Here is a 12,166-nt window from a genome sequence, read left to right as displayed (position 1 = left end):
CATTTACAAAATATTGCTTTGATCAGACTTAATAATGAATTAATCTTACAGAAGTACAATTTAAAAGCGACACAAATACGTTGAACATTTAGTCGTAAATTCCCTGATCTATAAAACCTGAACAGTTATTCGTTTATTTTGTAAGACAGACTAATGCAGGAATTAACTGAAAATCAAATTTTCGGCACATTAACAAGAGTTTCATTAACCATTTCATCGTTCGTAACGCGCTTCAAGCCTTCTTCTACAGTGAGAGATGGCTTCAACGTCTACTGAGCAGAAAAAGAGAAAAAATGAGATTGTGAATTGGAAAGACAAGAAGGATATACGTTTGATGAGTACAGTCCATAATAACTCTATGATTGATGTTGGGACACGGAAAAGAACTGTAAAAAAAACAATAATTGTAAAAGATTACAACAAAATGGGAAGAGTGGACCGCCTGGATCAAATGTTATCAAATTATCCTGCTGTTAGAAATAAGCAGAGATATTATTTTTCCATTATGCTTTATTTCCTTATAATTTTACTTAATATTCATTGACATTCATCCTCTACGAAAGTCATGTATGTAAAGTTATGATGTACAGAGAAAACAACATTGTACGCTACGAAAAACAGACGGCCGCTGGGGAGGGGGGATTTTCACGGACAGGAGAGGACGGCGAAAGGGTTAATTATTGCGAAAAAAAATCAGTTAAGAAGAACAAGCACACACAAAATAAATATATAAAAAAATCTGTATTTCAAAAGAACTAGAATAAATTGTTTCGCTTAGAACTCTGCGATGCTTTTTATATCGCGAAGATGCTCTTAGACAAATCTATCAATTTTTCTTGATAGCTATGAAACGAAAATTACACATCCAGCGGGAAAAATGTCTCGGTGATGGATATGCCTATCAAGGTACTTAGTTACCTTTATTCCAGATCTGCGACATTTCTTTATTGCTTCTGGCACGGAAGGTCTGGGCGGATCAATCATAGACATCAGACCCAGGAAACGGAGGCCTTTGAATGGAATATTATCTTCTCGAAAGGTATATCCCAATGGAAATTTGTCCTTTGGTAGTTCCAAGTCACAGAAACCTGCCAAATAAATACTGAAGCATGTAGGATAATCCTACTTAACATAATAATCTTAGAGTTTCGTAACCGTATACAGTATTTTTACAGCTAAATAATAAATTTAATAAATTAAAATAGTATGTTTAAAATCATTTTAAAACATAATATTTAAGAGTTTTTCATCTGTATGTTATCAGAAAATAGGAAAAGTTACAGAATAAGAGGGCTAGAATTATCATATTTCTTAATGATATAAAGACAAAAATTTTAATTTCTGCGTTTAAGGAGATTTCTTAACAAGCTATCATCTAAAAACATGCGGCCCACTTGTATTGATCTGACCTGATCGCAAAAGAAGGGACATGCTCTATTACTTGAATTTAACAGTTAAGGAGAGGCTATTTGTTGCTACATACTCCGGACAGGTTGTGATTATTGTTTAAAGATTTACTAACAATTAAGCTTAACCAGTTCACTGTCCTCCAAATCTCAAATATTTTTACCTACTTTTTTCCCAAAGATAAGATATCGCCTTTGAAATTGGCCTCAGTTTACGATCTTTCGTTAGATATTATTGACCTACTTGTTGCACTCAAGCATGTTAAATAACATCACCTTACCCAGGAGAATAATTCCTTTTTGTTCCTTGGTGTCTTATCTGAAAATTATTAAAAATGATTCCCTAAAAACACGCTTTTAAACGAGCAGTAATTCCCATTGCAATACTAGCGGAAAGGGTGGTGAAAGTGCATTCATATTTCCCGTGTTTTTAAGTAAACTTTGATGTGTATGATCCTGATACAACCCCGCTCTGGAAAAAGCATGACGAATTAAGCCATAAATCTGCACTTACCTGAGAAGTAAAATGTAGTAGAACCTAAAATATGGTAAGCTACAGAAAAGCTAAATCTCAGAGAAAAATGAAAATCGATTAAAACTGTCCAAAAAGAAATAATTTCATGCTAGCTATAAAATTGCACGGATTCTCCAGAAATTCAATTTTCAAGTCGGTTTCTCCCCTATTAATAAAATTCACCCTTCGATTCTAAAAGATTGCGTTTCTGTCTTGAATTCTTGGGGAATTTATAGTATATCTTGTCAGTGTGGTTTAAGATATATTGGCCAAACAAAAAGAGCGTTGAAGTTTCGTATCAAGGAACATGAATCTTATGTCAGAAAAGGCGAAATTAACAAGTCTTCAATAGCGTATCATAGTTGGAGAGTTAACCACAATTTTGACTTTGGGTCAGGAAAAATTATCCAAAAGGCTTCTTCCATAGGTGAATTGGATTTTCTTGAGGCTTTTCATATTCACAAAGATTTAGCATACTTAGTTAATGATTTTAAGTCCAATCCAGTCCTTCCTAATGCCTTTAAAATTCTACTATCTTAATTCAGTTATTATTTTTGCCGATAGATGGCGTTATCTCCTCGCATTTGGTACTACCAGAGGGTATAAAAATCCGTTCAGTGGTTGCTTTCCATTATTCGAAGTTCAGATTTTGAGCGGGAAGGTGCAGTTGCCCCTCGCTCCCTATTTTAACTTTGCTAATTTTCTTTGTCCTTTATGCTTGATCAGATAGCCTGGCTCAGTAAAAGTAGGCGGCCAGTGTAACTCTGATTAAAAATCCGACCACGTGTTTCTGAGATTCCTCCCCCTTTATTTTTCTTCTTTCTAGGTATTTCTTTCTCCTGATGAGGAGAGACCTTTAGCTGCCCTCGAAATCGATTGAGTGTTTCAATATACTTACGCTAAATACAAGGTTGTTTTTACGATTTTGATTGATTTTGAAAATCCTTTCATTTCAGGGAAAGGAATTTGGGAGATGTTTGGCGCATTAAATCGGGGGGGGGAGGTAACCAATAGGAAGCAAATGCATTTCTAAAACGAAGGCCCAGGAAACTTGAAAGGTATAAGACTATGTTAGCAGAAAACTGCGCTGCTGAGCACTAAAAAACTTCAAGAACTTCCTAGTGCGCAGTTTCTTACAAAAGCACATGTATCAAATATATTAATGTCATAGCAACATTCTCTCACGAAGAACTCAATTTACGTGCTTAAGCCTGAAAAATAACTGGAGATAACTGATAAAAACAAAGTTTGAAAACTGAAGAAATCATTATATATGTTACCGTGAAAGACCGAAATTGGAGAATGTCGACTTTCACCGGAGAATGACAACATTCACCAAATACGTCGGTGAAAGATCGAATATTGCATAATATTCTTGTACATTCGGACCCTCATCGGTGTATGTCGAAAATCACAGATATGCTCTGGTGTAGGTCGAAAAGAGAGGAGTATATGTACACGCTGTCATTGCAAAAGGAAGTGTTCCACAAGTAAATACAGTTGTAAAAGCAAGGGCCTCTTGTGCAATTCAAAGTGTCATAATAGTTAAGTTGTTGCAATAAATAAGATTTGAATCACATAATTTAGTAAGTTTTTAACTTCTAATATTTTCCTTTCTAATATTTTTTTTCCTATTATTTTGAATGTACTGTGTGTTTTAAGTTCTTATTTTAAGTTTGAAGTGCGTTTTTTCGCGACTGAATTACGGAGAAGAAAATATAATATTCTTATATGTTCAACATTCACCATTAATACATGGTGAATGTCGACATTTACCGGTGTAAGTCAGAAATAAGACCATTTGGAAAATATTTCGGATATACACCAAGCGACTATGTGAATGTTGACATTCACCGGTGAAAGTCGACATTCTCGAGATTTCGGTGTTTCACCGTAACATATACACTAAAACAAGCAGCTAGAGCTTGGAATCCAAAAATTAGTAAAATAGTTTTAAATATATTCTTTAAAAGTCAAGAAAACCCTTGTTTATTTCGGAAAAGTCCAATACATAATACTATATTTAAGTAATATACTTACAGGAATAGTTCATTATGCCAAGCCCTCGAGGGTTATCTGCATGTGAGAAGGGATGCTTTTATGGAAGACGTTTTAAGTAAAACGAATTCATACTCATGTCACATATGGGAAACCACGAAAATACTCACGCAGCCTGCTCATTCACCTGGTATTGAACCCAAGTCGAACTACCGTGTGATATACTTACAGGAAGTAAGTGAGTAACTGTGCTAGTATACCGGAGTTTACATGCTTCATTTTGGCTTAGTTCTTTATGTGGGAGAAACAGATTCTCATAAACATTAAAAAAGGGGGCGGGACAAAAAACTCTGACACGAAGCCTTGCCAATCTCGTGCAACCCCAAAATGGATGAGCTTTCTCAGCTCACTAACCATAGGGTAGGAATTATACAAGTTTGCGGTCTGACTGTTTGCCACTTTGGACGCACCATGAGGATATTAAGTAAGAACTCGATTTGTATATTTTTAAACCCCCAAGGTCGAGCTTGCATGTCTACAGATTTCAGACAGTACTATAAGGTATATATGTAGGTATGACGCTGTCCACCCTCCTGGCAAGCCCAAGCTCACCTTATGGCTTTTCTAAACCGACCACGAAGGAAAAACATATAGGACAACAAAACATAAATAAACGAAGTCTGCAGTATCAGCCATATTGGGTGTTCTTTGTTATTGTTCAATATCCAATTGCGACCAAGATTGTATTATTTCCGTAATCTCTTTTGCGATGATTTTTGCTTCATTTGTATATAAACCAGGTCTTTAAAGTCCTTTTTGCTACTCCTAAGGTCTTTTGTTAATTCACACTCTTCCACATAGTGCCTGTTGTCACATTTCCCAGCTTTCCGCATAGTAAACATTTTGCATTTTCTTGAATTTTAAATCTATTTAGGTAAACCGGAAATCTACCGTGACTTGAAAGAATCTGACAAAGATCTTTATCGGTTATAGTTTTATTTCTCCCACTTTCTTTGCATGCCTTCGTGATGTAATGGCCAGAACACTCAGCGCCTATCGAGAGGTTCTAGTCCCGGCAAGGGCACTGCTTATTTTTCATCGCTCCTGTTGCGAAATAACCTCATGTCTGTACAGTACAAGAAATGAAGACGAGTAAGCTACAACTAAAAATGGTCAGACAACTAAAATGGAAATTATTATACGTCATAGCATCTGCTGTTCAACTACAGCAGAGTAAAAAAAGACGTAAATCTTCTAATGGCAAATTATAATACAGAAACCGAATACATCGTAGCCAGCGCAGCTCAGAAAGCACAGTGGCTAATAAATTTGCTTCAAGATTTAGGAATTCAGAAAAATCTTCCAGTTACGCTCTCTAAGGATATTGTAATACATCAATCCTTCGCAATTAGAGAAGAATAATTTCAGATCAAAACATGCATAGTAATAAACATCATTATTAGAGTGATCTCTGACAAATAGAATCGTAAGCCTGGACTTCCGACATGACTGCCAATCTGCTTACCTAAGCGTTACAAAAATACCAGTTCCAGAAACTTAGTCACTTCAAATGATGACCTTGTTCATTAAATATGGACGTAGATCATAATATTGGGTACACGGTAGACAAATTCTTCCCCTACTCGGTATAGCTTGTCCGCCGCGACTATCTGCAGTGCACTTTTATCCGACCACAAACTTCATCAAGGGACACGGGCATTAGTGGTACATAAACTTAGTCTTTTACAAACCTCCAAAGAAAGAAATATCATGGTGTTAAATATGGCGAACAGGGTGGCCAGAGGAGAGGTTGTTGTCTGCTGTTGCAGCACATCCAATCCAACGCTTAAAAAAAACAATTAAAAAAAACAATTAAGAAGATCTCGCACATTCCTGTGGAAATGGGGCAGAGCATCGTCCATTTGCAAAATGCAATCATCATTATTATACTTCAGCCAAGGTTAACAACCAGGTTTCCAACATTTCTAGAAATGAGTCACCGATATCAATTTCTTGTTCGAAAAAAAAAATGTGCCATGCACTTTCTCGCGAGACACCGCACAAAAACGTGCACGAAACTCAAGCTGCACTGAAACCACAGGTTTGGAAACCTGAAAACAGAGCACACAGAAAGCTTTTTCCTGTTGAGACGCCATCTTGGAAACTGATGTAGGTATTGCACAGGTAAGGGCATCGATTTATTATTAATTTTTTTATCATTTATAAACTCCCTGTACTTCATTCCGGTTCTATTTCAGTACAGAAGTGTAAGACTGAAAATCCTTCTCTTCTTTACCTTCATATTATTGTGAAACGTGCCTGTTTTAAAAACATTCGTAAAAATATTTAATTCATATAATAAATGTGGTAACTCGCTCCTATAACTCGTCCGCCTTTTCCTAAATCTGGCAACAGCGACAGCAGCGAGATACTTCTTCAAGCTGCGTGAGGAAATGGACAGACTTTCATTCCGATGAGGTTACGACACAGTGATGCATGCAACTGAACTATGCTGTTCGACGATGTTGATTGACGATATAATTTCGTTTCATGATGAATCAAACTTTTTATCTTATTTCCTTTCATTTTGTACATACCATAATCATGTTTATTCTTTCATCATTAAATACCTTTAAAAATGTCACTGCCTTCCTCTATTTTAATCCTAACCTCATCCTACATAAATTTATTTGAACTGTAATCATTACGCCTTTATACTCTTTATTCTAATGTGTTTCTGTTAAATAAATGCTTTTCACACTGAGCCTCTGAGATAAATGCATTCCTTCTGTTTTGATCTAACTCAAATTAGGAGAAGTACTCATTTAAATTTTAGCACCTTTGAATACGTATGCTCTAAAATTTCAATACCATGTCTTCTGTGAACTCATATAAGGTCAATCCATGTGATAACGTTAAAATACATACATTATTATTTCATTTTCAGAAAGCGCTTAACATCTTTCAACGGCAATAAATTATTTTAAAATCTTCAATAACATCAGGAAACTTCAGATGAGTTTTATAGTCTTGTTGTGTGTAAATTAAGAACAATAAATGCATTCTATTGTTTATTTTTGTGATTATGCATCACATCCAGGCAGCTAAAAATCTACAGAAAAATTGGATTCCGTATTTTTATTTTATGCCTTTATTGCCATAATGTATAAAACATTTTGCCGTTTGAAATTTACGAGTGCTTCATTTTAAAAACATTGAAACTATTTTTTTACAAATTAGTGAAAACGTTTTTCGAGGGAAAGACTATACAGTAATTACACCAAACAATTTGGAAAAAAAAAAAAGAAAGATTTCTATAAAAATAACAGAACTGTAAAATTATGCTGAAATCTGTAGAATACTACGTTGAAGGAATTTTATTACCTATGACTCTTTCACCCAAGGCCATGAGTTTTCCAAAATCTTCATTAAAAGCGTTTCTCTGCGTTTGGTCCATAGTTTCTTCATTTCCATCTAAAAGTAACGAATCGCAGAAATCTAGAATTATTTCAGGTGCCCCTTTCATACAAAGCAAGTAACTGCTGTTCTCGTTTTCCGATTGTTTCATCTCGTGAATAGTTGCCTATAAGATAAATAACATTAACGATTTACTTTTACAGATTTCATAAGCAACAAATCTATAAGTTTTGATTTAAATATTTAGAGTATGGTGAAAAGAGATAGATACATACTTTATTTTCTTAAATATTGCCTCTAGATGTTCATTTACATATATGTAATTCTCAGATATATATAATTCTCAAAATAAAGTACAAAACTTCATTCAAACAGTTTTTATTACGAAAATATAAAACTTAGCTTTTTATTCTCCCATAGTAAAAATTGCGGCTAATGAGATATTCATTATGCTTTAACAAGGCATGTAAGTACTATAATTTCCGTACCTTGAACGTGAAGATTTACGTTGATATTCTTAATGAATGTTTTCATGAGACTAGTCATGAATTTATTAATGGATGTTGTTTTTCCTAACACGGAACCATTAATCTCTCTAATGGGCGAATTTTGATTTGCAATTTGCTCCATATTTTGTAAAAAAGAGTTGAATTTTAGCTGGTTTCAAGCAATGAAAAATATTCTAAGTCCGTAAATTCGGTTTTTAAATATCTCCATAAATCTTAAGCACGAAGACATGAAACTTCTTCAGTTTAACTTCATAAAACACGATGAACGCATATTTTTGCTCTTTGGGAAAAGACAGAAAGCTAGCATTTGCAGAATGCTCTAGCCCACAGCTTGAAATTCCTGAAAAATCTGTACTTTATTTTGAGAAACTTTGCATTTGGAATTATATCTGTGATTGTAACCAATCCTTTAGTATAAACTTTGCTGTTAATATAAATTGTTGGACTAACTGTAGCAACGAGGGCCAGCTGAGTTATCCAACGGGTGTGGATGCAGATACTGTTTCTGAAAAAGAAACTGAGCAAAAGCCAAGCAAAAATTCTTGCAGTTAAACATTAACGTTGGGTGTAATTATGAGGGGGTAGTTTTGGATGGGGTCATAAAAGAGTCCTTTATAGTGTAACAATAATTTATTAACAGGTTTAACTTACACCCGGACATTACATTTAACTTTACCACAGGCACCCCCGTTGCTACAGTTAGTCCAACAGTTTAAATTAGCAGCAGAGTTTATATTAAAGGATTGGTTACATGATCAATATTTAAACAAATAAACCTATACTCACGTTTCTTGAACATTCTGTACGTATGCTGAGGTGTATTCAAACTTATAATAAAGATTCAGCTGTTACTTGGAACGAATTGCAATAAATATAACCTCATACATTTCAAATGACAGCCTGATTGCTGTATGCAATAAAGCAACTAATAATGTAAATAACTTTAAATTTCATTAAAAGTTGTATAGGCATACTTAAATCATTTAAGAATATGACTTAGTGTTAGTTTGTTAGTTTAAGTGAGGCATTATAAATGCTGTTGTTAATAATAAGAATAATATAAATATCCATTAATACTTCAAAATACACTCTGTCCCAAATGTTTATAGACTTTAGTATATTACGTGTTTTACAAAAAATGGGAAGGAACACAAACACCAGATAAAAATCTGTTTATTTACATCACATGCGATTTGCATTCCAGTAAATATGAAACTAAAATAGCAATTTGTATTTTCGAAAAATAAAAACACAGAAGAATATGCGTCCCGAAAGTTTGTAGAATATTAACATTTTAACAACTTGTAATTAATTTCAAATTAGTTAATACTTCGAAGTCGCCCCATTATCCTGTATGACGTCAAATACACGTTTCTCCATCGAGAAAACTAAGTTCTATAATAACTCTGGTTCCACATCGTACTATGCACTCTCGACGATTGTTTTTAAGGCATTCACGGAAGAAAATTGCCTTCCATTCTCGTAAACACTCCGAAACGTAATACCCATTCTCGATCAGGTTAAAAGAGGGGCTTACTGATGGCTACTCAAGAAGAGTGATATTTTCCATTTCTAACTACGTTTTTGTAGCATTTAGAGGTATGAATGTGAGCACTGTCATGCTGGTACACCCATTTCTGTCCTCCAGTGTTTTCTGCCAATGGTATAAGATCGTCTCTTAGTGTTTCTAAGTATTTAGAAGAATCTTGCCGACCATCTAGAAAGGTGTGAAACCCACTTGTCCGTTGAAACCGTAAGCTGCCCGCCCACACTATAACAGATCCGCCTCCACTATTCCTACTGAAATAACTCCGAGGCTATTTACGTAAGTCATGCCAATAATAGGAATACCTGTCAAGACCATTTAGATACCATTTTTCTCCATCACTGAAAATTACAGAGATCCATTTGTCACCATACGTCGTGTACTTACAGGCCCATTGCAATCTCATTCATTTGTGAAGCTCTGAGAGCTTTGATCGAGCTATTTTTACCTGAATCATACAACCAGATTCCTTGATTCGCCTATGAACAGTGTTTTTGGATATTTGCAATCCGCAAGAGCTTGTATTTTGATGAATGGACTTTTTCTGTGTTGAAGCGATTCTTTGTATTCTCCTATAGCTGCGACTATCCGTCACTGGAGGTCTTGCTGAACTTGGTTTTGGCTGATGTGGTATCTTACGAGACATTCATTATACGATAGATTATGCTTACAAATCGATTCAGAAATTTCAAAATTTCTTTAATAGACATACCGTGCAATTTAAAGTTCAAAATCCAATTAACTTCAGCATCATAAAGTTGCGTAGCTTTAGGCATACATAAACGCAGTTTAAATATCTTTTTCAAACTTTAGGTTTTAATGAGGGCATTATCATATAAAATGCTGGAATTCTCCATCATGACTGTTGCTAACCAATTTGCATAAATTAACATTTGCCTATAAACTTTAGGGACACTTTTTCTATTTTTTACTTTTTTTAAAAGACAAATTGATATTTTTGTTAAATATTTATTCAGATGCAAGGCCCAAGTGTTTTTAAATAAACATATTTTAATTGCGTAATTTTATATATTTCTTTTTTCTTAAACATGTAGTTTACTTGAGTCTATAAACTTTCGGGACAGAGTGGGATCCATCACAGTTTACGTACTAAATCCTACCTTAAACTTGGTTCCGGCTTACTGACGGGTTTTTAACTTCTGGGATTCGAAATACATTGCAATACGTTATATATTTTTTAGCACAATATGTTTTATTTTTTACTACAAAAATGTTCCTTCATGAATGTGTAGGTGAAAACCGAAGAATTAGCTTTATTATTAATTATTAATGTTATTAACAATAATAATGGAGCACTAAAATGCCTCAAATTAAAAAAAAAATAGCTTTATCATACCAGCAACAATAACGTATATCATAATTTGCCTTAAAACTAGATGCTGCAAACTAACTCATTTTTAAATCTTGGAGCTCAAAATTTATTTGAAATAAGTAACAGTTTAAGTAGCATAAAAGAATTATTTATTAACATAAACATATTATTTTGTAAATATGTAGACAAAAACTGATAAATCCGCTTTATTGCTGCTTTATCCCATTGAAACGTTCGACCACTGTCTCGAAGCTTATCATGGAGACCGTCAGCATGCATTATTACAAGATATGTTTGTTAAGCTAATCATAACTCTGTCCGTGGAATACATTTCACGAGCATGAATTCAAACAGCGTTAGTGTATGAGGCATATCACTATAGGTAATTCATAATGCTAGAACAAGGAAATACAGTAGGTTACCACCTCTGTTATCCTAACGCTGTCTTAATGCGAAACAGGTCTATAACAATACAAATGATACAGATAAAGTTCTTTCCTGTCTTTCTGAAACTGAGAAAGTTAGTATTTCATATCATATAGGGGAATAAGATAAAGAGCAGAAAAATTATAACGTATTTCTCCCTCCATCTTAGCATGCCTTCGGGGTGTAATGGTCAATACTCTCGGCGCGTATTCGGGAGGTACGTGATTCGAGTCCTCGAGAGGACACTGCTCATTTTTCATGACTCCTGCTTGAAAAAAAAATCTTAATGTTACAGTGCAGCCCTAACTAAAAAAGATGATGGATGATGTTTCTTCACCACCAGGATTTGGCGATTGGGTCCCCTAATTCCCAACCCCCCCTTTAAAAAAGAGAGTATATAAGGTATTTCTTCCGCCTTCTTAGCAGCCTTCGTGTTGTAATGGTCAGCACACTGGGTGAGTATTTGAGAGGTCCGAGGTTCGAGTCCCGGCGAGCGTTATTGCACATTTTTCATGTCTCCTGGTTCGAGATATCGATCCTGGTTCGAATGTCTCTACAAAGTATATGGTGTATTTTCCCTTCATTTAAACTGAAAACGGTTATTAGTACTTCACCGTATGACATAAATCCTTTGCTATCGTTTCTTGGTTCAAGTTCTATGAAAACATTTAAGAATAATAGTAGCAGGAATTTAATAAAAGCAGGAATTAAGGTAAATCTGATGACACTAATTTGTTCCCACCTACCTGAGATACATGTCTATTAGTGGTCAAGATCACTGGTAAATCATGTGGAATCCGTTTTAAGGCGATTAGGTTGCCTACATGTGGATTGCATGGTATTCTACATATTAAATTAAATGCGAGTCAGTTCATACATTATATATTAGTTGAGTACTTGACTAAGAAAGACAGCAAATATTTTTCAAGCCTGCGCAGAGAGGGGAAGGATGAGATGTAGCTCACGACACAACATTTAGCAGTAGATGATGATGAAAACTTTTGAAGAAATATAAAT

At 34.7% G+C, this 12,166-nt stretch overlaps 1 protein-coding gene across 1 annotated transcript in view; it reads right to left on the bottom strand.

Moving 5' to 3' along the window:
* The window catches only part of LOC118181987 (sodium/potassium-transporting ATPase subunit alpha-like), a 150,885-nt gene extending 140,849 nt beyond the window's left edge, over positions 1-10,036 (bottom strand). Inside the window, exons 1-3 of the mRNA XM_085817866.1 lie at positions 9,839-10,036; positions 7,303-7,501; positions 919-1,088 (exon numbers count right to left, since the gene is read on the bottom strand). Of these exons, the coding sequence (XP_085673992.1) occupies positions 919-1,088; positions 7,303-7,501; positions 9,839-10,036 (567 nt within the window). The remainder of the gene's footprint in view (positions 1-918; positions 1,089-7,302; positions 7,502-9,838) is intronic.
* Positions 10,037-12,166: the final 2,130 nt, after the last annotated feature.

This window comes from Stegodyphus dumicola, chromosome 5 (genome assembly GCF_044657685.1).
Source record: "Stegodyphus dumicola isolate Sdum_Otavi_A_Nest chromosome 5, ASM4465768v1".
Lineage (NCBI taxonomy): Eukaryota > Metazoa > Arthropoda > Arachnida > Araneae > Eresidae > Stegodyphus > Stegodyphus dumicola.
Note: the sequence above shows the minus strand (reverse complement) of the source record. Positions and strands in the feature narration are given on the sequence as shown.